The sequence below is a fragment of the Carcharhinus amblyrhynchos genome, chromosome 23, assembly GCF_965287045.1.
Source record: "Carcharhinus amblyrhynchos chromosome 23, sCarAmb.v2.hapA, whole genome shotgun sequence".
In the NCBI taxonomy this organism is placed as follows: Eukaryota; Metazoa; Chordata; class Chondrichthyes; order Carcharhiniformes; family Carcharhinidae; genus Carcharhinus; species Carcharhinus amblyrhynchos.
In genome coordinates, this window is record NC_137346.1 from 38,854,222 (window position 1) to 38,879,088 (window position 24,867).

Here is a 24,867-nt window from a genome sequence, read left to right on the forward strand (position 1 = left end):
GCCGCACCACAGACTTATGGGCAAAGTCAAAGCTCATGGAATAAAAGTGACTGTAGCAACATGGGTACAAATTTGGCTGAGTGATGGGAAACAGTGGTTGTTAATTCTTGTTTTGGGGTTGAAGTTAGGATCTTTGATCTCCCTGATATACATTAATGAGCTAGACTTTGGTGTACAGAGCGTAATCTTAAAATTTGTGGATGATGCAAAACTTGCGAATATTGTGAACTGTGAGGAGGATAATGCAGAATGTCAAAGGGATATAGAGGGGTGGCGGAATGAATGCGCAAGTGGCAGGTGAAATTAAACGCAGAAGTGAAGTGATTCAGTTTGGCAGGAAGAACACAAATCAATGATATAAAATGGAAAGGTACAATTCCAAAGAGGGTGCAGGAGCTGAAGGTAACAGGACAGGGTGAGAGGTGGTTAATATGGCTCTACTAATGTAGTAGATGCATTGGATATCAAAACAAGGAACTTGGATTAAACTGGTGTAGAGCTGGATTGGCCTCAACTGGAATATTGAGTCCAGTTCTAGGCAGCACAATTTAGGAAGGATGTAAAAACATTTAAAAAGTTGTAAAAGAGATTCATCAGATTGGTTTCAGGGTTAAACAATTCCAGTTACATTCCCAAATTCTCCAATCTATGTAAGAGGAGATTTGACAAAGGTATTCAAATCATGAGGAGTAATATCAGTAGATGGGAGAAAACTGGTCCCATTAGTAGGGGCGTTTGAGAACAGGACAGCACAGATTTAAAGTGATTGGGAAAAGGTGCATAGCATTCACACAGCAAATGGTAAAGGAGATAGACAAAAGGCAGGTAAATATAGGCCGGTTAGCTTAACTTCTGCAGTAGGGAAAAATGCTTGAATCTATCATCAAGGAAGAAATAGAGAGGCATCTGGATATAAATTGTCCCATTGGTAAGACACAGCATGGATTCACAAAGGGCAGGCCATGTTTGACTAATTTGGTGGAATTCTTTGAGAATATTACATGTGCAGTGGACAATGGGGAACCTGTGGAAGTGATATATTTGAACTTCCAGAAGGCATTTGACATGGTGCTGCACCAAAGACTGCTGCATAAGAAGAAGGTGCACAATATTACGGGTAATGTATTCGCAAGGGTAGAGGATTGGTTAACTAACAGAAAGCAGTGAGTCGGGGCAAGTGGGTGTTTTTCTGGTTGGCAGTCCGTGACTAGTGGTGTGTTTCAGGGATCAGTGTTTAGACCGCAATTGTTTACGATTTACATAAACGATTTGGAGTTGGGGGCCAAGTGTCGTGTGTCAAAATTCGCAGATGACACTAAGATGGGTGGACGAGCAGTGTGTGCAGAGGGTGCTGAAAGTCTGCAAAGGGATATAGAGCAAATGGAGTACAATGTTGGTAAATGCGAGGTCATCTATTTTGGTCGAAACAACAGCAAAATGGACTGTTATTTAAATAGTAAAAAATTGCAGCATGCTGCTGTGCAGAGGGACCTGGGTGTCCTTGTGCAGGAATCTCAAGGAGTTGGTTTGCAGGTGCAGCAGGTAATTAAGAAGGCAAATGGAACTTTGTCCTTCATTACTAGAGAGATGGAGTTCTAAAAACAGCGAGGTTATGTTGCAGCTGTGTAAGGTGCTGGTGAGACCGCACCTGGGATACTGTGTACAGTTTTGGTCTCCTTACTTGAGAAAGGATATACTGGCACTGGAGGGGTGCAGAGGAGATTCACCAGATTGATTCCCAGGGTTGAGAGGGTTGGCTTATGAGGAGAGACTGAATAGACTGGGGCTATACTCATTAGAATTCAGAAGAATGAAGGGAGATCTTATAGAAACATATAAGATTATGAAGGGAATAGATAAGATAGAAGCAGGGAAGTTGTTTCCACTGGCGGGTGAAAGTAGAACTAGGGGACACAGATTTAGGATCGAGTTGAGGAGTTACTACTTCACCCAAAGGGTTGTGAATCTGTGGAATTCCCTGCCTAGGGAAGCAGTTGAGGCTACCTCATTGAATGTTTTTAAGGCAAGGATAGATAAATTTTTGAACAGTAAAGAAATTAAGGGTTATGGTGAGCGGGCGGGTAAGTGAAGCTGAGTGCACAATGAGATCATGGCTGATCTTTTTGAATGGCGGAGCAGAGTCAAGGGGCTAGATGGCCTACTCCTGCTCCTAGTTCTTATATCACAGCAAATGAAAGATTGCTGGGATATTGCACGTTGTTTCACTTGGTTACTGTAGTTTTCTGAAACTTATTTTTATGGCTTTGAATATCAGGCAGGGATTTTCCTTTTTTTCTTCCTATGGAATTCACTGCCCCAGAATGCAGTGGATGCAGAATCAATCAATGGATTCAAGAAGGAGATAGATAAATATTTGATCAAAAGTAGGATAAAAGGCTCTGGGGAAGAGGCAGGGAAGTGGAGTTATGATGAGATAGAGATTGGCCATGATAACATAGACTCGCCGAGCAGGCTCAAAGGGCTGAATTGCCTACGCTTGCTTCTAATTCCTGTGTTCCTGAATTACTTCGCATTTATGTATCTGTATTTGGCTGTTCTTGGCGATTTAAGAGCAATGGATTCATAATAGTCAACCTGTCATTACTGTATGCAGCAAGCTTAATTGACTGAAGTATTTCTCTGTCTGATATTTGCTATAAAGTTTGTAATGAAAGTTTTAAAAAAACACATTTTTGTAACAGGGCCTAGTGCGACTACTTCAGAAGCCAGCGATACTGAGGCAGCTAACCAATCAAAGTCTTACCAAGGTAATTGTCTAAGGCACTTTCTCAGTGATTTTTTATTTAAAGGCATAATCCACCACTCAGAGTGGATTTGATTGTATACCTGGCTGGGATTCTCCCCAAAAAATTCTAAGAGTTGAATTCATGTGAAAACTGGAGTAAATCATGCTGATTTTTTTTCATGGGAGTTCTAAAACAAACCATGTTGAATCAGTGGGTGGGGCCTATTCCCACCCAGGAGGCCAGCAGCAAAGTGCAGAAGGGACCGTTGCACATTTTTCTACTGGCCTTCTGATTGCTGCAGCCCCGATTGTTGTCCTCCCTCTCCGTCTCAGCCCAAATGCAGTGTGGCATTGGGACTCCCCACAGCAGGAAGGGAGAATCGCCCCTTGATCTTTCTGCTCCTGTACAAAATTGAAAGCATGTATTTCTTTGCATGCAATTATTTTGCACTGTTATTTTTATCTATTAGCATGTTAGCTGGGGGAGTGGGTTGTTTAAATTGGCATCATTCTGTTGTTTTATTTAGTCTTTCCAGTAGCGAATTCTGTCCCCTAGCCTGATACTGGATGAGAAAAATTTCTCTTTCGTCAAAAGAATTTTTTTGTTGCAACTGTTGGCATATAATTGGGCATTTCATATTTCTTTGAGTATATTTGACTAAATGTCATTCTTGTTCTCATTGGTCTATGTTGGTTTCCAATTCCTCAGCTTTAAAATTCTCTTTTTTGTTTAAATACCTGCATAGCTTTGCCCATTGTTACCTCTGCAACCTCTGTTGCCCAGCAATCACCCTCATCAGATTATCACTTCCTCTAATTCTGGCCTTTTAGTATTTGCCATCTCCTCCTTCCCATCCATGCCCCTGAATTCCACATCTTAAACCCCTCTGGCAGTCCAGCTCTACCTTCATGACTCCTTGAAACTCATTTCTTCAATCATATATTTGGCCAACCCTTGTAATGTCATCTCCATTGATTTGGTGTTCATTTTTTCTCCCTTGAAGCTCTGCTAAGTACTGTAGAATTCCTATATTTAACATGTTAAATACATTATGGCCTATAACTTCCTGGTTCCCCAGGGTCATACTTGGGGTTACCCCAATGACGTGCTGGGGAATCTTACAGGAAGTTCTGGCATGAGGGCTTACCTGACACATTGCCCAGAAGTGATAACTTTCTATGGACAATTGTGCCTGGGTGAAAACCTTCCAACAGAAACTATTTAAATTAACTTCAGATGGTTCTGCAAGATTCACCCTGACAGCTACTCTGAAAGAGTTGGAAGGAGAACAATCACTTCCAACTCCAGAAAATCCGAAAACACAGACTGAGCTTCTTGAGTACTACCAATTAAGGTACAGCTGCTACTTTCGTCAGATCAGTCTGACTACAAGAGTTTCTGGGATCAAGTCATTTTCATCAAATGGGTAGAGAGGAAACAATGTGTGGTGCTTATCATCTGACAGGTTTTAAATAAGAATTGAAATTGATGCCTTTTATATGGGGACCTGTTTCCCTAGATAGTCATTTGCCCATGACATGATTCCTCAACTGCAACATTCCTGTGTGTCAGTTGGTGCTGCCCCAGTCAGGTAGATGTTTTCCTTAGCTTAGCCATTCAACTTTGATTATATGAAGACCACTGTGCGTCAATTTTCAGTTTACCGTTTGCAGCCATCTTTTTCGTCCTTGTGGTTAATATTCATAAGCTTCATCTGTAGGTTTAGTTGAACATCTTTAAGTGGCTGATCAGAATTTGTACGAATTAGCAGATCCCGTTTTAAGTCGCAATCTTCCATCCTTTTTGTTTCTTTCTTACTCTATAATCTCATTGTCTTACAGTTCCTGTTTGATCTCAGTAGATATTGACATGTCTTGATTTTTAAAAAATATCTGCAATCTGCTTCTCTTGTATATACTGCTTACTTTCACCAGGTGGTGCTATGGTCCCTATAGGAGAATATCAGTGCTGTTCACAAAATCCTGCATTTTTTTTCAACAGTGCCTGCAAAAATTATCCCATTTTGTAGTTGATAAGTTAGATGCTGCAGGAAGATTGAATGGTCTGCCAGATAGCTGCAAGTGTCCCTTGATTTGGAGTTTCTGGGGGAATGTTATGTAGGTGAATAAGAGCATAACAAATAGGAGTAGGAGATCATGCAGCTCACTAAACCTGCTGTGCTGTTCAGTAAAATCATGGCTTAAGTGGTAAGAGATGGATTCGTGCCTATAGAGACAAAAGGTGATATATATTTGGATAGCAGGGCAAGGCTTAATGAGATATTTAATGAGTACTACGTTTACTAGAGAACAGGATGATAAAATATCGATAGAGGTAATGGATGAGGTGAAAAATTGATAGACAAGATTGACTGGGAAGGCTGTCTATGCTAATAACGGATAAGTTGCATGTGCTAGTGGCTTGGATCCAAGATTGGGTGGAGATATCAAAGATTTACCTTTAGTCTTCTAATTTTCCTTAGGTACAGGGGAGATGCCAGAGAATTAGAAAGTGGCAAATGTAGCAACCTTGTTCTGTGATAGCGGGCAATAAGCTATAGTTTTTTTTTTAATGTTTAAGGAGAATGTTTAAAAACTCAGCTTTATGCTGCAGGCTGTCACTATGTTTGGAAAACATTTAATTCAGATGCTGGGAAAGCAGAATAATTACTCATTTTTCATGATCTTATTGAATGGCGGGGCAGGCTCGAAGGGCTAGATGGCCTACTCCTGCTCCTATTTCTTATGTTCTTAGCCTTGTAGTGTTTACTTGGGATAGAGCGAATGGATTTTTGTTAATAGATGAAGATTTCCCTTGGGAGTTTTGATTGGGTCATGTGATAATGTGGTTAATGGAGAGCTAGGTTTGTAGGAAGAAAAATAGCTTTTCAGTTCTGGCTGGTTTTTGTTCGATAATTTTACAAGCTGCTTTGAAATTTATTTTCTGTCAGCTTCAAGATTGCCTACGCTTGAAGCAAGTATATTTATGGTTGTGAACTGTATTCAAAGTTGTTTTTAACTCATAGAATCCCTACAGTGCAGAAGAGGCCATTTGGGCCATTGAGTCTGCATTGACTGATAGAGCACCTTCCCCAGGCTCTATCCCCCTAATTCCATACATTTCCCGTGGCTAATCCCCCAACCTACACATCGTGGGACACTTAAGGGACAATTTAGCATGGCCAGTCCACTTAACCTGCACATCTTTGGACTGTGGGAGGAAGCCAGAGCATCCAGAGGAAACCCACACTGACACTGGGAGAATGTGTGGAGTATCACCCGAGACCAGAATTGAACCTGGGTCCCTGGAGCTATGAGGCAGCAGCGCTAACTACTGAGTATGTAAGAGGAATGTTGCTTTTTTGGAATGGAAAAAGCCATAAACTAGAAATTAAATTTGTTCAACTGTTAATAGTTAAGCTGCTTCATTTGTTAGTTATATTTAAGCTGTGTTAAAGTTTGTTTGACTATAAAGCAAGATCTAATTTGTCAGTAGAATCATTCCTGGGGGAAAAAAATTCCTATTCTCCCTCACATTTGAAATAGAAGAACTGTTGGAATCTAGTCTGGCCTCCTAATGTAACTGGTTCAGCACCTTAAGAATTCCTACAGGCCAAGTAAACACTATTGATGGGTAAGGTTTAGAGGTAATGATCAGAGGAAAAAATTAACACAGATATTTGTAAAATTTGCATTGTGTTTGACTCTTTACATTTTTTTGCTGAAGTATGAGAAAAAGATGAGCTGAATGCAGTGGATTATCTGCATGGATGTAATAAAATATTTGACATATCACCTTGAGGCTCATAGAATGGGTTGGTTAGTGCAGCATAGATTTGTTTTGGTGCATGCACTACTTATCCCAGAACAAGATCTAACCAATGGTTTTCAGGCTGTTGCATACTGTACAGCCTAATGGGAACATTAGAGAGTAGGCATTACTCCTGTGCTGATCTTTTCCTACATTAGAGCAGTAACTTGTATATTCAGAAGAACTGCATCAGCAATAAAGTGCTATAGGATGTCTGGTGGTCATGAAAGCTGCTACATGAATGTAGATCCTCCTTTAATACTTCAAAGGTTGCAGATGATATAGATGAATGTAGTCAACCGTGAGGCACAAATCGGAGGATGTCGAATGTGAAATAGACATGTGGCAGATGCTATACCTGGTCATGTTAACACAACCAATCAACATAAGAGATATCAATTTCTTGTCTATGATAGTAAACTCTGAACTTTTAGTATATTTTAGTATTTCACAACTGAACATGTCATCAGTAAGAATATTTGACTTAGGACATTTTCTATTGAAGGATTATGAAGCTGCAACTTTAAATGTTTTGTTTTTGTCATTGTTAATTATTGGAGAGGAGTACTGCCTACTCTCCAATGTTCCCATTAACATTATGTAACAGCCTGAAAACTCACTGGGTAGGTCTCGTTCTGGGATAAGTAATGCATGCACCAAAACAAATCCATGGTGCACTGACCAACCCATTCTATGAGCCTCAAGTGGTATTTCAAATATTTTATTAAATCTTATATTAAATCTTAAATAGTGCTATGCTATATAAAACATTTACCAACTTCAACTACGATAAATGTTCAATTTCCAGCCTTGGGTCACTCTGTGTAGCTTGCACATTCTGCCTGTTTCTGCATGGGTTTCTTCCAGGTTCTCTGGTTTCCTCCCGGACTCCAAAGCTGTGCAGGTTAGGTTGATCAGCCCTAATAAATTGCCCCTTAGTGTTTGGGGGGTGGGTAGCAGGATAAATATCGGGGATTACAGGGAAAGGGCCTGGATGAGATTGTTGTTGGTGTCGGCTCATTGGGCCAAATGGCCTCATTCTGCACAGAAGGAATTCTATGAAAACTTCCACTTGTTTGAAACGCTGTCATCTGAAGGAAAAGAAGAAAAATGTTGTTCTTAGCTACTGCATTTAGGACAGTGCTGTATTGGCTTAATTAGTGACTGATAAACTGGTCACTTCCTTCCTGTTAATTTAGAAAATAATAATCAGCAGTTTACTGAGCTCCACATTTCAATTATGGCCCATATTACAACATACAAAGCAATATTGAAAGTAATTCCATGTTTCATCTGCCAGCAGAGAGAGTGCCACAGAATGAAACTGACCTATCAAGTGATGAGACTGAGGAGGAATTTACAGCAGATGGTAAGAAGTGGAATTGTTCTGATGAGCTCCCTTAAAATATAACCTCTATTATGCCTCTGGTGGCATTACACAAAACATTAATTAGGAATTACTGAAATGGTAGCACAGTTGATTTCAAAATTGTTCTGCATATATTGGAGTTTTTGGAATAATGCTGGAGCTCTCTATCTGTCAATTGTAAGACCCAAATGGTTGGTTACAGATATTTGGTAAACTTGCAGTTAAAATGTAGAGCATAACTAACTAACTATTATTCAAAAATTCTGCTTCACCACCTTTTCAGGGAGAGTGTTGCAAAAACTTATGTCCCTCTGATGAAAAAAAACCATCTCTTTTTCAAATGGATGACCCCTTAGTTTTAAACTGTGACCCTTAGTTATAGATGCTTCCACAAGAGGAAACATCCTCCATCTTGTTCAACCATTCCTCCTAAACAACCTGCCATTTCCAGGTATTAGTCTGACTATACTGACCCCTACTACTATTGTATTCCTGTGGGCAGCAAATGGAGCCAACGTTTTGAGTCTGAATGACTCTTCATCAAAGTTGGCTCTATTCTTTCCCCACAGGTGCTGTCAGATCTGCTGAGATTTTCCAGCATTTTCTGTTTTTGTTTCATATTTCAGTGTCTGCAGCATTTTGCTTTTATACTACTGTATTCCATGTAATTTCCCCTCGAATAACTTTGACAGTCTCATGGCCAGTTAGCCTATCCACCATACAGACTCACTCATCCAAAGAAGCTAAAAAATCTCCAAACCTGAGTCAGTCACTTGATGAAGGAACAGCACTCTGAAAGCTTGTGATTCCAAATAAACTTCTTGGACTTGAATCTGGTGTTGTGAGACTTACTTACCAAGTTAGGATAGTGAGTGATCTGGAGGGAAACCTCCAAGAGATGGTGTTTCCAGGTATCAGCTGATATTATCCTTCTAGATGATCATGATCTTAGGTTTGGAAGAGGCTGCCTAAGGCACCTTGGCGAGTTCCTGCAGTGCATCTTGTAGTTGTTGCAAGTGGCTGACACTGTGCATAGTTTGTGGAGGAGATTGGATGTTTGTGGATGGGGTGCCAATCAGGTGAGCTGCTTTGTGCTGGACAGTGTTGAGCTGCTTGAGTGTTGTTGGAGCTGAACTCATCCAGGCAAGTGGATACTATTCTATCACACTCCTGACTTGTGCCTTGTACATAGTGGACAAGCTTTGGGGAGTCAGGAGGCGAGTTGCTTTGTTGTTAAAGGGTTTAATTTAATGTTTAAGATCCCAGAGGTGTTACTGGAATTTACTGAATTGTGTATTCAGTAAACTTACCTTCTCATGATCAGAATACAAATAGAGTTGTGAAGGTCTGGCAACATCTGGAAGGAGAGGAAAAAAAAGCTGATGTTTAGAGTCCAGATAACTGTCTTGTGGTGAATCAGAACTGGGGGGAACTTCTAAAATTAGGGGTTGCCCCAATAGGACAGAGATGAGGAAAAATTTTTCTCAGGGCTGTGTGACTTTGGAACTTTGCCTCAAGGCAGTGGAAGCAGAATCACTGTTTTTAAGGCAGATGTAGACGGATACTTGTTAGACAAAGGAATTCTTATCGGGGGTAGATGAGGAATGTGGAGCTCAACACAGATCAGCCATGATCTTGTTGAATGGTGGAGCAGGCTCGAAGGGGTCAAATGGCTTACTTCAGTTTTGTTTGTCAATAAAGCATAAACAACAGTGTGACAAAAATAGCAAATTATATCAAGTGGTTTTATTTTCTGTTTTACAAATTGAATTTTCCTTTTATTGTAGTTGTAAAGTAAATAAATAGCCTCCATAAAGTACCACACCTAGTTTGGGGATTGAATTTACCCCAGTTGTGAAATTCTGTATTGCACTTCAGCCATCTAGCCAACAGAGCTAACTGCTCGCTATTCTTAACTGATAGGACAGGCTGGAACCCCAGACTCAGGCCTCTGCTCTATTGTCTAACAACTAATGGCACATATTAGCAGCACAATCTAGTTTTTTCCCTCTTGCATCCTACTGTTTCTCTCTCCTTCCCAATCACAAGTGAATCACCATTCCACATGCAATTGCAGATGAGAGCCTATATGTTGCCATTGTTGGCACTATACTTTTGAAGCCCCAATGTATTGAAGTATATTGCTATTCTAACGTGAATGGTTCTAATTCCAGTTAATTAACAGCATTCCTTCAATTGTTGAGACTCGAGTAATTAGCAATATCTTTCTTTCACAGTAAAAGAAACTGTACCCATGGCTTCCCAGTCCATTTATTTGAAATGATATACCGGTTAACAGGACTTCTTGTCTCAATGGTATAAAATAGTGGTGATTGATTGAACTCAGTTTTCAAAATAATTCTATAAATTTAGCAATAAAGTGCTCCAGATATTACTGAACAATTTGAGGCTTTGGACTTCCTATTAATAATTTGGTAAATCCTGTATGTGTAGAGAGAATGAAGAATTAAGAGGAGTATAGCATAGGTATAGTTTTCATCCTTTAGAATGTAATTTAACTGTATATTTCCATAGCTTCTCCAAAACTTGCTCTGCAATTTCCAGAAGATTTGTCCCTGGCTCTTTGCCTTGAGCATGTAATTTAGGTTATCGGTCCAGTATAGCACTGCACGCTTGCACATTTGGAAGTGCCATCTTTCTGAAGAGATGTTAAATCGAAGCCCTGTTTTCCCCTCAGGTGAACATAAATATCCCATGGCACAACTCTTAAAAAGCACTCACGATTTCTGGAACAACATTTATTCCTCAACAAATATTTCTGCAACAGCTTTATCTAGTCATTTATTTCATTGCTGCTTTTGGGACTATCTTTTGCTTGCAAGTTAGCTGTTGCTTTTCCTACTTAAAATAATAACTACACTATTTAATGAAATAATTTAGCTGTGAAATTCTTTGAAATGTTCTGAGGTCATAAAAGGTACAGTTTTTGCTTTCTTAATTGTTTTAATTTTATTAAATGATAAATATTTTGTATTTGTATTTCTTAGATTCGACACAGCAGGAATATTCTGAAACTAGTGAAGACCCAGAAGTAGAAGTTACTATTGAAGGTAGGAATTCTGTTTTTGAATATTTAACTTGTTTGGAAATGTTCACAATGCTTTATCTTTGGTAATGGCATTCAGTTTTAATTTCTCTATTTTAATCCAAAACACTTGTGTTCTATAATTTGCAAAAATAAAAAAGGGAAAAGGATAGATGTAGATGGATTGTTTCCCCTGGCTGGTGGCCCTAGAACTAGGGTACACAGCCTCAGAATAAAGACTGAGACCAGGAAGAATTTGTTCTCTCAAAGGGTAGTAGTTCTTTGGAGAGCTATGGAAGCTCAATTATTAAACATATTCAAGACAGATTGATAGCTAGCTGGATAATAACATCAAGAAGTATAGGGATAGTGAGGAAAGGCGGAGGACACTTGATGGGCTAAATGGCCTATTCTTGCTCTTATGTTCCTTTTGTTAATTGAAGAGCTTCATGATTTCTTAAGTTGTGAAGGGTGGCACTTGATTAAAAGTAATATTTTTGGGAGTCAGAAACCACCATTGGTATTTCATCCAAAACTGTTGGAGTCTGTATTTTGGAGTCGTGGTAGTGATGCTTTGAAAAATGGGATTTTCTAATCTGTCTCTGGTCTCATGATAAATGACAAAACTGAGCAAGAAGGAGGATGAGTACCAGAGCTGTCATAATAAAAACTTCCTCAGTTCATCAAAACTAAAAATTGTGTGATGTGTTCCTTTAGTCTGTTATCTGTTGAGAGTGGATAAGATGTGAATAGGCTGAGATTAAAATGGTGGAGTACACAGAATATTGGGGACTAACAAAAATATGTAATAATTGTAGAGTGAATGAGGATATGATGGGAGAAAGACGGCATAAAGCAAGAAAGGTTTGGAGAAACGCTAGAGAAGATTATGGCATTGAAAAAGAGGGGCAGGAAACAAAGAGGCAAAAATTTAATCCCTTTTTCAGGTGACTTGAAAACCAGATTTTTAAAAATAGGTTGTAAACTAAACTAGTTTGTAAAATTACATGTCTAGTGTACTAGTTCTTAATCAGACTATCTCTGACTCATGGTAGATTTTATTTTCACGAGGGATATGGAACAAATTGAAGCTGAGTTATAAATCAGCTTTGATTGAAGAGAATGGCAAAACCAACTTTTTGGGCAGAGGAGTGTTCTCCTGTTATGAAGAAATTGGTGTACTTTGTTTAATTTCTTTGATACAACTATCCCTATAACTCATGGCGTGTTCCTAAATAGAAAGCATTAGAAATGAAAACTACTTCCAATAAGGGTGGGTAACATTCTTGATCTGTAATATTTACATATTGGCTACATTAAACCTTACTGGCCCAGAAATTCTGATAATAACTTGCTAACTTTCACTTCTCTCCTGCTTCTTGCACCAACTACCTCTTGCTTGATGCCTCTCCTGATACTCCCGCTCGCCTGACCTCACCATCTGTCCCTCTTCCTTCCTCCTGCTGGCTACTACTTCCCCTGACCCTCCCACATGTTGCTGCCCACTTGCTGCCCCTTCACTTCCACCCTCTCTTGAGTCCTCACCCAGGAGAGGGTCAGTGAGTGGGAAGCCATGGTAGTTTGGGAGAGGGAGGAGCAAATGGGAGAATTGAAAGAGTGAAGTGGCAGTTAGTCACACTAAAACAAAAATGGAGGCAGCACTTTTTGGGGAACTCCCTAATTTACAAATAGTGCTAAAATGAAAATGTGGAGTTCCAGTTTTTAAAGATTGCCTGCTCTTGGCATTGAAGTGCAGGAGGATAATTACTTTTGCTGTAGAATTTTAGCCCTAATACTTAAAATTGGCCAAAATATTTATCGTAAAAATGTTATTGCAACTAGAACGAAATTGGTAGCAGAAGAGAAACAGAGAATGTTGCTGGTGGCAAGCCATGAGCATCAATAGTTGAAAATTATTCCCTTAAAAACATTACTGTGTGAAAGTCAAATTGTTTTCAATTTGTCTTGTACAAGTGCAGACAATACTTGATGATTTGCATGTATTTCGTCATAATGGCAATAATTCCCTGATATCCTACCTGTAACAGGTAGTGGTAGTAACCCTATATCCGCTGGTTTTCGCCTTGAAACTGTAGCCAGAGTCCCCCCTCCTACATTGTACAAGATGCTGTTAGGTATCCAGGTCTTGATTCCATGTGAATGTGACAATTCTGAATTGGGAAGTTGAAGTAGAGCTGACATTTTAAGTCAAAACCAGGCAGCCTGGACTGACTGACAAAGGGTCACACACACAATGGTGAATATGCTTTCTTCTTGTTGTAGCAGTATCACAAAGCTTTTGTATTCGAGCTTGTGATTTAATTCCTCAGTCCCATAGAATTATTCTTTAAACATGAGCCAGAAACACTCAGTAAGTAATGGTGCTTGCATCCACAACAATTGATTTTGTTTTGACATCAGTAAAAGTTCAGTATATATTGGACTTCCGGTATCCAAAGGATGCTCAATATTAAATTGATTTATTCAGATGAGTATGATGACTCTTTGTAGAATTAGTTTTATGGATAAAGTTGAAGATGCAATCCATAAAACTGTATTTTTGTTTTCAGATGATGAATATTTCCCACCAAATAAGCGACCAAGGAATATTGTACAGCCGACAGATGCTGGGGCCACGGTGAAACGGAAAAGTAGGGAGTTCAATTTTGGTGAGTTAATAACTTCTACAGCTGCAAACATTTTCTTCAATTGCAAGAGAATCAAGTGACAAGTCACCAGAAACCTGATGTATTCCATTTTTCTGGTGGACATACCTCATTAAATGATCCAGAATTTAAATTGTGCTTTCTAGTGGGTTTACCTGTGAATAATTTTTCTGTGGATTTTCACAATCCTTTCCAATAATGTGTGCAGTTTCCCTGAAATCTGATTAAATATTTATAAACAATGGATGGATTTTTATAGACTGAGCATGCAATGCCCATTAACAAAGTCCATATGGGTTGTATATTATTTGCAGTTTCACGGTCTTGGCAATTTGGCTTTCCATTGTTGTCATAGTTGGTACAGTAAGTCCCCGCTTAAGTTGCCCCATTTTAAGTCGTTCCAATTTAATGTCGCACAGTGTATAGGACCAGTATTCCATTTTAGCGTCTTCCATATTAATGTCATTTTGCATTGATCTGGTGTAGGGTTGCATGATCCAATTAGCACCATTTTAGACCAAGTACAAGGAGAGAGATTTGCTTTCAAAGGAATGGAGATTTTATTTTTCTCTCTCAAAAACTCTGCAGCAAAGATCTTAGTGAAGAATAGCAACAAGTTTTTTTTTAACAAGGGAGAAGTTGAAGCCTGGGCTGCTCATCTTTGTGCCAGAAAGGTCCATTTCTTGACTCTGCCCCAGGTGTACCCGGTGTGGAGCTTTACTTTAATCAGAGAGGCCATTTTAAAGTGAGAGAGAGGCATTTTCTGAAGGTGAGGCAGGGAAGCCATATTAAAGTCCTTTGAGATTGTTTCAGGCTTGTGATTTAGTGCTTCAATCCCTTAGAATCACTCATAAACATCAGTCAGAAACGCCCAGCAAGTGATGGCAGTGAGTCTGCTGCTGTGAAGAAAACAAGAAAAACTATCACCCTAGCAATGAAATTGGAGGTTTTAAAACGCCTTGAGGGTGGAGAACGAGCAGTTGACATTGGTAGAGCACTTGGACTACCCCCTACAACAGTGAGAACAATCCGTGGTAATGCTGACAAAATCAAGCAAAGTGCGCGAAGTGTTACACCTTTAAGTGCTGGTAGGGTAAGTCGGACCAGAAGCAGCATTATGGAGAACATGGAAAGACTTTTGGCAGTCTGGATTGAAGACCAAAACCAGCGGCAGGTACCCCTCAGTTTGATGGTCATCCAAGCAAAAGCTAAAAGCCTGTATGATGACTTGCAGAATGAGCAGGGTGATAGTTCACAGCCAGAAAGTTTCAATGCTAGTCGTGGATGGTTCGAGCGTTTTAAGAAACGTTCCTATCTGCGTGGTATTAAAGTGACTGGTGAAGCAGCCAGCGCCAATACAGAAGTGGCTGATGAATTTGCTGCCTATTTGAAGAGAATCATTGAAGAAGGTGGCTACTCACCAAAACAAGTTTTCAATGTTGATGAAACGGGGCTTTATTGGAAGCGTATGCCAAGGAGAACATACATCTCCAGAGAGGAGAAGACAGCACCAGGATTTAAAGCTGCAAAAGATCGCCTAACTGTTCTGCTTGGAGGGAATGCGGCTGGAGATTTCAAGTTTAAGCCATTGGTGGTACACCATTCTGAGACGCCAAGGGCTTTAAGGGGTTACTCCAAAGAACATTGCGTCATTTGGCGTTCAAATAAAAAAGCCTGGATGACGGGGGCACTCTTTCAAGAATGGTTCTCTCTGTATGCCATACCTGCCTGGAGGGAATATTGTGCCAGAGAAAATATCGCCTTCAAGATATTGCTCCTCTTGGATAATTGTCCAGGTCATCCTATCAATCTTGATGACTTGTCTGAAAATGTGAAGGTGATTTTCCTGCCACCCAATGTGACTTCATTGATACAGCCCATGGCTCAGGGAGTAATAGCAGCATTCAAGGCCTATTACCTACGCCGTATCTTCTCCCAGCTCATTATTGAAACAGATGGTGAGAATGCATCATCAGTCAGGGAATTTTGGCGTGGCTACAGTATCCTCAAGGGCATCAACAATATTGCTGATTCATGGGATGAAGTCACATTGCCGTGTCTGAATGGTGTGTGGTGGAAAATGTGGCCTGAATGTGTCAGCAACTCTGGAGATTCTCATGACACTGTTGCTGAGGTTCAGCGAGAAATCATCACTTTGGCGAGGGAAGTTGGTTTCGCTGAAGTGGATGAGACTGATATTGTGGAATTGCTCCAGTCCCATGGAGAGGAATTGTCCAATGAAGACTTAATGCAGCTGGAGTGTCAGCAAGTTGAAGAGGAAGATCGCACTGAGATACCAGCTCCTCAAATTTTGTCAACAAAACGACTGTCAAGAGCTTTCCAAATCATGGAAGAGGCAATGGAAATCTTCACAGAGGATGACCCAAACAGAGAGCGTAGCGCTAAAGTGAACAGAGCGATCAATGATGGCATTAACTGCTACAAAGAGATCTACCAGCAGAAGCAAAAGAAAACTGTCCATCAGTCCTTGGAAAGCTTCTTCAAGGCAGTTGACAATCCTGGCTCTTTGTCACATTAGCTCAAACATTACCAGGACCTGGCTGTTCAACCTATGCCGCCTTCAATTTAAAACCAAAGTCACTCCAACTTCAGTCACTGAGCTTTTGTATGTACAAAAAGCTTATGTCCGCATTTAGCACATTAAAAAATAAACCTTTCATAACTAATATCCAGAAAACAAAGATCATCTTCCTCCCAGCTCAACACTAGCTCCTGTTGATTGTGATCAACATAGAACATGCTTCATACATTTGCAATCCCCCTTCTTGATGAAGGCAGATGTTATGGTGATGATGAATTCGATTGTCTGTGTGCCAACTTGCCTTTTGTCATCTGAGGATAAGAGCATTCGGGGACTAGAGTCTCAAACCTGAGAGTTAAGGTCGTGGTAGCAATTATCTCTGCACTCCTATCTATGTTTTTGAGACTTGCACCTGCAGCAGATACCTCAAAGCACCAACAGTGGTGGCTTCGAAAGGACTTCCCAAATCCAGTGGCAAGACAAGGTGGTTGAACAGCCAGGCCTTCTCCCATCCAGCAAGCTCAGCATAGAGGTACTGTTCATACAAAGCATTGAAATGCTTTAGGGATATCCTTTTAAAGCATCCCTGATGAGGTCAAACATTTCCACCGAATCACCAAAGTGGAGAAGACTCATTCGGGATAGCATGGGGCCTTTGTCTCTGCATGCTTCCGACAAAGTCAAAGCAGCGGAGAGAGTACACACACCTCAATGATTCAACTAACTGACCTTCCAAGAAACACCTGCTCCAAATGTAGCATGTACAAATTATGCGCTTATTGGACTTATCACCCATCTCTGAATCCTTCAAACCCGAGCGGAAGCAGGTCATCCCTGATCCCGAGGGACTGCCTAAGAAGAAATAGAGACTGGTGAGTGTTGTTTAATTTGAATTCATGCAGTATTCCTTTTTTAGTGACTTAGTTTACAAATTATTTCAACTAGGAATGCACAGTTCTTCATGTGTAGAATTAAAGCCAGGCAAGCAATATCCAAAAGAACCTAACTCCAGTTTTAACATTGATTTCTACAAGAGCCTCCAATTCGCTTAAAGTTCTTTCACTTAAAGTCGTGATTTTAAGGAACGCAACTACAACTTTAAGTGAGGACTTACTGTAGTAGCCTGTCAAGAAAATTTTGTTTTGCGTTGCATGGGACAGTTTATAAACAGCTTCTGTTCCAAATGTTCCCTGATACCTGTGTGGGTAAAGGAAGAAACCGATTGCATTTGAGCCTTATCAGTAGCATGATCATCAGTAATTTGACAACAATTTTGAATACAACTATATTGTATTATGTATAATAGTTTTTAACCATTATGCTCAAAAGTCTGGTTCCAGTGTTAAATGCTTTTTTGTTAAACTTGTGTTGCACTATTATTGTTCATAATAGACAATAGTTGGAAATCAGGATTAAGGATGTCCACGTGTATTCATTGCCTTTTGTAGTTACCAGCTGATCAGACAATGCTGAGAAACTGAGTTACAGAGAAAGGCTGAACACTTTACAGCCAGGGCTACTTTTGCTCTGTTGAACTCTGTTCATAAACTTTGAAAACTTACTTTTTTTTAAACACAGAGCAATGGAATACCAGAATTACCGAGTTGAGAAAACAAGTTGAAGATCTTTTTGAAAGGAAATATGGTAACTATTTTATTTGGATCTATTGTGCAGTGATAAATAGACTGTGCTATCTAAACAAGTGTCATTTATCTAAAATATGAATAGTACACTTCTGCTCTTTAATGTGTAGTGTATAATATGCAAGAGTTACTCAGCAATTACATGTATTGTGTGTTTGCTTAAAATCCTGCTCTTAAAATGCTTGAAGTTTTAATAGAATTGTGCATTGAGTTTTGGTTTATATGCATAAAAATTGCATATTGTGTAGTATGTTTTATAAATGGAAAATGTTTTTTAAATAAATATTTGATATAATTTGAGTTATAAAACATTTTACTAAACTCCCTGTGGCTTACATAAACAGAAGATATCATCAAAGATCTGAATTGGCTGTTTTTGTTATGTAGGATGTAAATGAAATGAATATTTGTTTTAGGCATTTTTTACACTGGGGTGGTTGTGGGGATGTCTTCTTTTTACAGAAGTACGACATGCGTGGGAATATCACATGCTTTGGGCGCATAAACCATTAGCGGTGCTCAGTTGCATTTCTCATTGAATTATCTGTTCCTTCCAAAAGTTGCTGTTCACAATTGATTGTAAGAGTGCACATTGTTTCGATGGATATCATAAATTAACTGCTTCCTCTCTTCATTAATATCATCTCAAGATACTTTGGATCTTTCTTCACCAGAGTGATGGAGTCACAGCATTGAATACCTTTTAAAGAAGGGGTAGATAGATTTTTGACTAACAAGGGAGTCAGATGTTACTGTGGCTAAGCAGAATGTGGAGGTGAGGCCACAAATCAGTTCAGCCGTGATTTTATTGAATGGCAGAGCAGGCTCAAGGGGCAAAATAGCGTATTGTTGTTCCTAATAAATTTGGAAGAGGAATTGGTTATGTATTAGAACCATAGAACATTACAGCACAGAAACAGGCCTTTTGGCCCTTCTTGGCTGTGCCGAACCATTTTTCTGCCTAGTTTCACTGGCCTGCACCTGGACCGTATCCCTCCACACTGTTCTCATCCATGTACGTGTCCCAAGTTTTTCTTAAATGTTAAGTGAGCCTGCAATTACCACTTCACCTGGAAGCTCATTCCACACTCCCACCACTCTGTGTGAAGAAGGCCCACCCAATATTCCCTTTAAACTTTCCCCTTTTCACCCATAACCCATGTCCTCTAGTTTTTTTTTTCCTTCCCTAGCCTCAGTGGAAAAAGCCTACTTACATTTACTCTACCTATACCCATCATAATTTTATACATCTGTATCAAATCTCCCTTCATTCTTCTATGCTCCAGGGAATAAAATCGTAACCTATTCAACCTGTGTCTGTAACTCAGTTTTTCAAGTCCCAGCAACATCCTTGTAAACCTTCTCTGCACTCTTTTAACCTTTATTAATATCGTTCCTGTAATTAGGTGACCAAAACTGCACACAATACTCTAAATTTGGCCTCAGCAATGTCTTATACAACTCTTATACTCAATGCTTTGATTTATAAAGGGCAATGTACCAAAAGCACTCTTTCCGACCCTGTCTACCTGTGACGCCACTTTTAGGGAATTATGTATCTGTATACGCTGATCCCTCGGTTCTACTCCACTGTTCAGTGTCCTACCAGTTACCTTGTATGTTCTACCCTGGTTTGTCCTTCCAAAGTGCAGTACTTCACACTTGTCTTATTAAACTCCATCTGCCATTTGTCAGCCCATTTTTCTAGTTAGTCCAAATCCTCTGCAAGCTTTGAAAACCTTCCTCACTGTCCACTACACCTCCAATCTTTGTATCATCAAATTTGCTGATCCAATTGACCACATTGTCATCCAGATCATTGCTATAGATGACAAACAACAATGGACCTAGCACTGATCCCTATGGCACACCACTAGTCACAGGCCTCCACTCAGAGAAGCAATCCTCCACTGCCACTCTCTGGCCTTTTCCATTGAGCCAATGTCTAATCCAATTTACTACCTCCATGTATACCTAGTGACTGAACCTTTTCTAACTAACCTCCCATGCGGGACCTTGTCAAAGGCCTTACTGAAGTTCATGTAGACAACGTCCGCTGCCTCCCCTTCATCCACTTTCCTGGTAACCTCCTCAAAAAACTTTAATTGGTTAAACGTGACCTACCACGCACGAAGCCATGTTGACTCTCCCTAATAAGTCCCTGTCCAAACATCTGTAGACCTTACCTCTTAGTACTCCTTCCAATAATTTACTTCCTACTGACATCAAACTTAACGGCCTGTAATTTCCCAGATTACTTTTTTGAGCCTTTTTTAAACAATGGAACAATATGAGCTATCCTCCAATCATCCGGCACCTTACTTGTGGGTACCGACATTTTAAATATATCTGCCAGGGCCCCTGCTATTTCAACACTAGCCTCCTTCAAGGTCCGAGGGAATACCCTGTCCGGTCCTGGGGGTTTATCCACTCTGATTTGCTTCAAGAAAGCAAGCACCTCCTCCCTTTTAATCTGTATAGGTTCCATGACCTCCCTACTTGTTTGCCTTATTTCCATAGACTCCATGCCAGTTTCCTTAGTAAATATGGATGCGAGAAACCCATTTAATATCTTCCCCATTTCTTTTGGTTTTCGATACAAAGTCAACCACTCTGATCTTCAAGAGGACCAATTTTATCCCTTCCTATCCTTTTGCTGTTAATATAGCTGTGGAAGCTTTTAGGATTATCCTTCACCTTGACCGCCAAAGCAACCTCATATCATCTTTTAGCCCTCCTGATTTCCTTAAATAGTTTCCTCACTTTTCATACTCCAAGCATCTTATTTGTTTCCTGTTGCCTATACATATACACTTCTGTCTTCTTTATCAGAGTTGCAATATCCCTCAAGAACCAAGGTCCCTTATTCTTAATCACTTTGCCTTTAATCCTGACAGGAACATACAAATGCTGCACTCAAAATTTCTCCTTTTGATGGCCTCCCACTTAGCAATCACATCCTTGCCAGAGAACAGCCTGTCCCAATCCACGCTTTTTAGATCCTTTCTCATTTCTTCAAATTTGGCTTTTTTCTGGTTTAGAACATAGAAAAACTATAGCACAAACAGGCCCTTCAGCCCACAAGTTGCGCCGATCATATCCCTATCTGTTAGGCTTACCTATAACCCTCAATTCTATTCAGTGCTGTGTACTCATCCAGAAGTCTCTTAAAAGACCCTTTCAAATTTGCCTCCACCACCCCTGACGGCAGTCGATTTCACTCACCCACTACCCTCTGAGTGAAAAACTAGCCCTTGATATCTCTTCTGTACCTACTCCCCAGCGCCTTAAAGAACCTCAATAATGGAAAATATTCGTAGGGCAGAAGAACAGGACTGTTTGGATCGTTCTTTTGGAGAACTAACGCAGGTGTGATTAATCAAAAGGCTTCCTTCTGTGTTTTGAGTTCAGTGATAACAGATAAGGGTGTTGTGGTATACAAGACATTTTAATTCCTTCCTTGCTGCACAATCTAATTAGAATACAATATTGCATGAAGTTGCAAACTAAAAGAGTACTATACATTTTCTTGTTTGAAAGAGTATTTTGCATACATTGTTCACAGCGAGCATCATTTTAGAACTTGCTTCAGGTGTATTTGCTTCATTCAATTATGTGTCAGGACTATTTGGCAGGATTAGGAAGGTTCTGTAAGGAAGCCTTATGATGTTGTAACATGCATCAAAGGCAATTTCCCTGACTGAACATTGCGTGACATTGCTTTGGTAGCATACGGAGAAATAAGGTTCTACAATTTAAAAAAAAATTAGTGTCACAAGTAGGCTTACATTAACACAGCAATGAAGTTACTGTTCAAAATCCTCTAGTCGCCACACTCTGGCTCCTGTTCGGGTACATTGAGGAAGAATTTAGTAGTGTTAAACCACTGTGCCACCATGCTGCCCTTTGTTTTCTATAATAATTGGATTTTCCGGTCCTGCCATGGCTTGTTTTTCTGCGGTGGATGTGGTCTGCCATTCATTCTGTTGGCTTCGATGGGACCGGCTGGAAAATCACAGCCATTATTTCTGTTCAAATTCAAAGCAGGTTATGTTTTCTATTTTAATGTGTATCATGAAAAGTGGAGTGTAAGGAATTCAAACAAATATTGTGTAAAGCCATTGTAAGTTATTGAATCTATCATTAGAAGCTTAACGTTATTATGTAAATCCTTTAGCTCAAGCCACACTTGCTACTGGACCTGTTGTGATCCCATATCCACTCTTCCAGTCCAACTCTGAAGATCTTTGTGTTGATGGTTTACCTGAAGGCATTCCATTTAGGCGGCCATCCACCTATGGCATTCCAAGATTGGAAAGGATCCTACTAGCAAAAGACCGGATAAAATTTGTTATAAAAAAGTATGTTTTTATTGCAAACCTTTCCTAAATTTACATGATTTTTTTTTAGTACATGAATTTTGGATGTTTAAAAGAGGCCACAAACCATGTGGCATGTTAGATCTTCTGGTTTCTTTTGGTTTAGTTTTGCATTTATGTGACATTTATTTGCAGTAAAATGAACTTTAATTCTTAAATAACAAACAGTATTTTTTGTTTGTGGAGAGATGAATCTTGGCACTTTGCTGTGAATATCACTTTACATATGGTCATTTTTGATAGCTTTTAAATTTGTTAACTTCAAGATTTTGTTTGTTATAGAAACAGTCTTCCACTAATTATCCCCAGTGTCACCATTAATTGAGGTTAAAGATGTGACCAGTAACTTTCAGTGACTCCAAGCTATAAAATTATGAACCAAGTCTTTTGTGATTTGAAGTAAGAACATAAGAACATAAGAAATAGGAGCAGGAGTAGGCCATCTAGCCCTTCGAGCCTGCCCCGCCATTCAATAAGATCATGGCTGATCTGTCGTGGCTCAGTTCCACTTTCCCGCCCTCTCCCCATAACCCTTAATCCCCTCTCTTATCAAGAACCCATCAACCTGCTTCTTAAAAATATTTAGCGAGGCAGCCTCCACCACTTCAACGGGCAGAGAATTCCAGAGATTCACCACCCTTTGAGTGAAGAAGTTCCTCCTCAACTCCGTTCTAAACCGCCTCCCCTTTATCTTGAGGCTGTGCCCCCTAGTCCTACTGTCTTTTTTGAGCGGGAAGAGTCTCTCCACCTCTATCCTATCCATCCCATTCATCATCTTATACGTCTCAATGAGATGGCCAACTGTGAATGTTTTAACGTTCAGCTGTATGATTTTGTGCGTTATTGTTCCATTTACAAGATGGTGAAAAGGTTTGCATTTTATGTTATAAAGTGAAAGTTCTCCAGTGGGTCAAGAACTTAATTTGAAGCTAGAAAATATAGGCTGGATACTACATCTGAAAGTTGAATGAATTTTTGCATGTACTTTCTTGCTAACAGCACCTAACATTGGAGTTTTTGCTATATCGAAGTTCTGATAATTTTGTTTAGAGAGGAGAGGGGTCATGCCTGATATTGATATATTAGGTTTCCAAGTACCTGATGTACTGAATTGAATTGTTATAGGGGATTGTACTTGGAAACTTTCTATCTACAGCATTGTGTTGTCTCACCTTGGATCTGTCTAGTAGCTAGAGTGGATCTGTTTTTGATATGTGCTTGACGTGTTTTGATTACTTTCTGGTATGTAAAATGCAGGAGAAAAAAATTTGAATATGTATGGTCATATTCTTTTTAAGGAAATTTGTAGCTCAGTTCTAATACTTGGTGGCCCCTGACTAGTGCACGCTTTAATGCTGGTTTCTGTTCTGACACCTAAATTATCACGTAGCCTACTGCTGCCTTCTCTCCATTGTGTGCACCAAATGAGACTCGAATGAGTTCCAATGCCTGTCTACATTTTGTTTTCAAATTAGTGGGCCTAATGCAATTGTTCATCGTTGGAGGATAAAATTCTGCATGAGCATATGGTCGCTGGGTCAAAATCCTGGAATTCCCTTCCTAATGGCGTTGTGTTTCAAGAAAGAAGCTCATCCCCACCTTCTCGAGGGCAGCTAGGGATGGGCAAGAAATGCTGGTCAGCCAGCGATGCCCACATCCCACGGATGAATAAAAAAATTATAGTAACAAGTCAATATTGTGTCAATCAAGTAGTGGCTTGTCACAATATTGAACTTGTATCATTTTAGGAACATAAGTACTATATAAAATAGCAAATGTGTGCACCCTTTTATCTTCCATATAAAAGAATTAATACCTTAAGCCTGGGGAGAGCAGCTTCTGTGTGAAAAGGGATAATCAATTATAGAATGGTTACATCCCCCAATATTATTTCTTTGGTGGCATGATTGGGATTGGAAACTTCATGTGTGGAAAATTGTAGTTCTGAACTTGTCTCCCCTTTGCTGTAGCTCCAATAAAAGTTTTTATTGCGCCTTTGTTAGTAATCTATTGAACTAAATGTCTTGTTTTCCTTACAAATGTTTGTTTCTAAATATAATTAAGCTAACAGATATTTCTAACATATTAATGTTTTTGAAGGATTTCATATTTATCAAAGAAACTAATATTTATTCAGACAATTGTTAAAATTCAGACAATTGTTTTGTTGCAAGATTGTATACACAAAGTGCTCAATTATTTCATCATCGGTTGCTGCAGGTAATGGTGCCATTGGCAGTAGATACTTTTGCAGGTGCAGTGTATATCAATTTTATTAATATTTTTTATTTTTCCTACTAGACCAGAACTGTTAGCAAATGAGCAGGAAGAAACAACTCCAGACAAAACTGTCCCAGGAGGTATGAATTTACACTATGTATAAACCAACAAAGATGTTGCAGAGGACAAGTGGCAGGACTTTTATTTACATTGCTAGGACTGAATGACAACTACCTACCCCTGAACCGTGACCCAACTACTGAATAACGGGGTACGATTTCTAGAACCCAATCAATTTTAAATCCTCTGGAGATTTTCACCAGCCCATCCCCGTCTTCCTAAACACGATTCATCACGGCTGCATAAGCTGTTTCTATCTCCTGAAACTCCACAATGGGGTTATCCACTTGGACTGTCTTTTCTATCTGCACCTATTCCACCAAAC

General features: G+C 39.6%; 1 protein-coding gene across 6 annotated transcripts in view; it reads left to right on the top strand.

The window, feature by feature from the left end:
• Positions 1–24,867, top strand: part of gtf2ird1 (GTF2I repeat domain containing 1) — a 130,267-nt gene that overhangs the window by 65,315 nt on the left and 40,085 nt on the right. For 4 of the 6 annotated variants that reach the window (XM_080210594.1, XM_080210600.1, XM_080210597.1 and 1 more), the window contains exons 10-16: positions 2,703–2,768; positions 7,858–7,926; positions 10,935–10,997; positions 13,543–13,641; positions 17,759–17,824; positions 22,001–22,184; positions 24,504–24,562. In XM_080210594.1, coding sequence (XP_080066720.1) covers positions 2,703–2,768; positions 7,858–7,926; positions 10,935–10,997; positions 13,543–13,641; positions 17,759–17,824; positions 22,001–22,184; positions 24,504–24,562 — 606 coding nt within the window. The remainder of the gene's footprint in view (positions 1–2,702; positions 2,769–7,857; positions 7,927–10,934; positions 10,998–13,542; positions 13,642–17,758; positions 17,825–22,000; positions 22,185–24,503; positions 24,563–24,867) is intronic. The other 2 variants (XM_080210596.1, XM_080210598.1) reach the window with 2 other exon arrangements.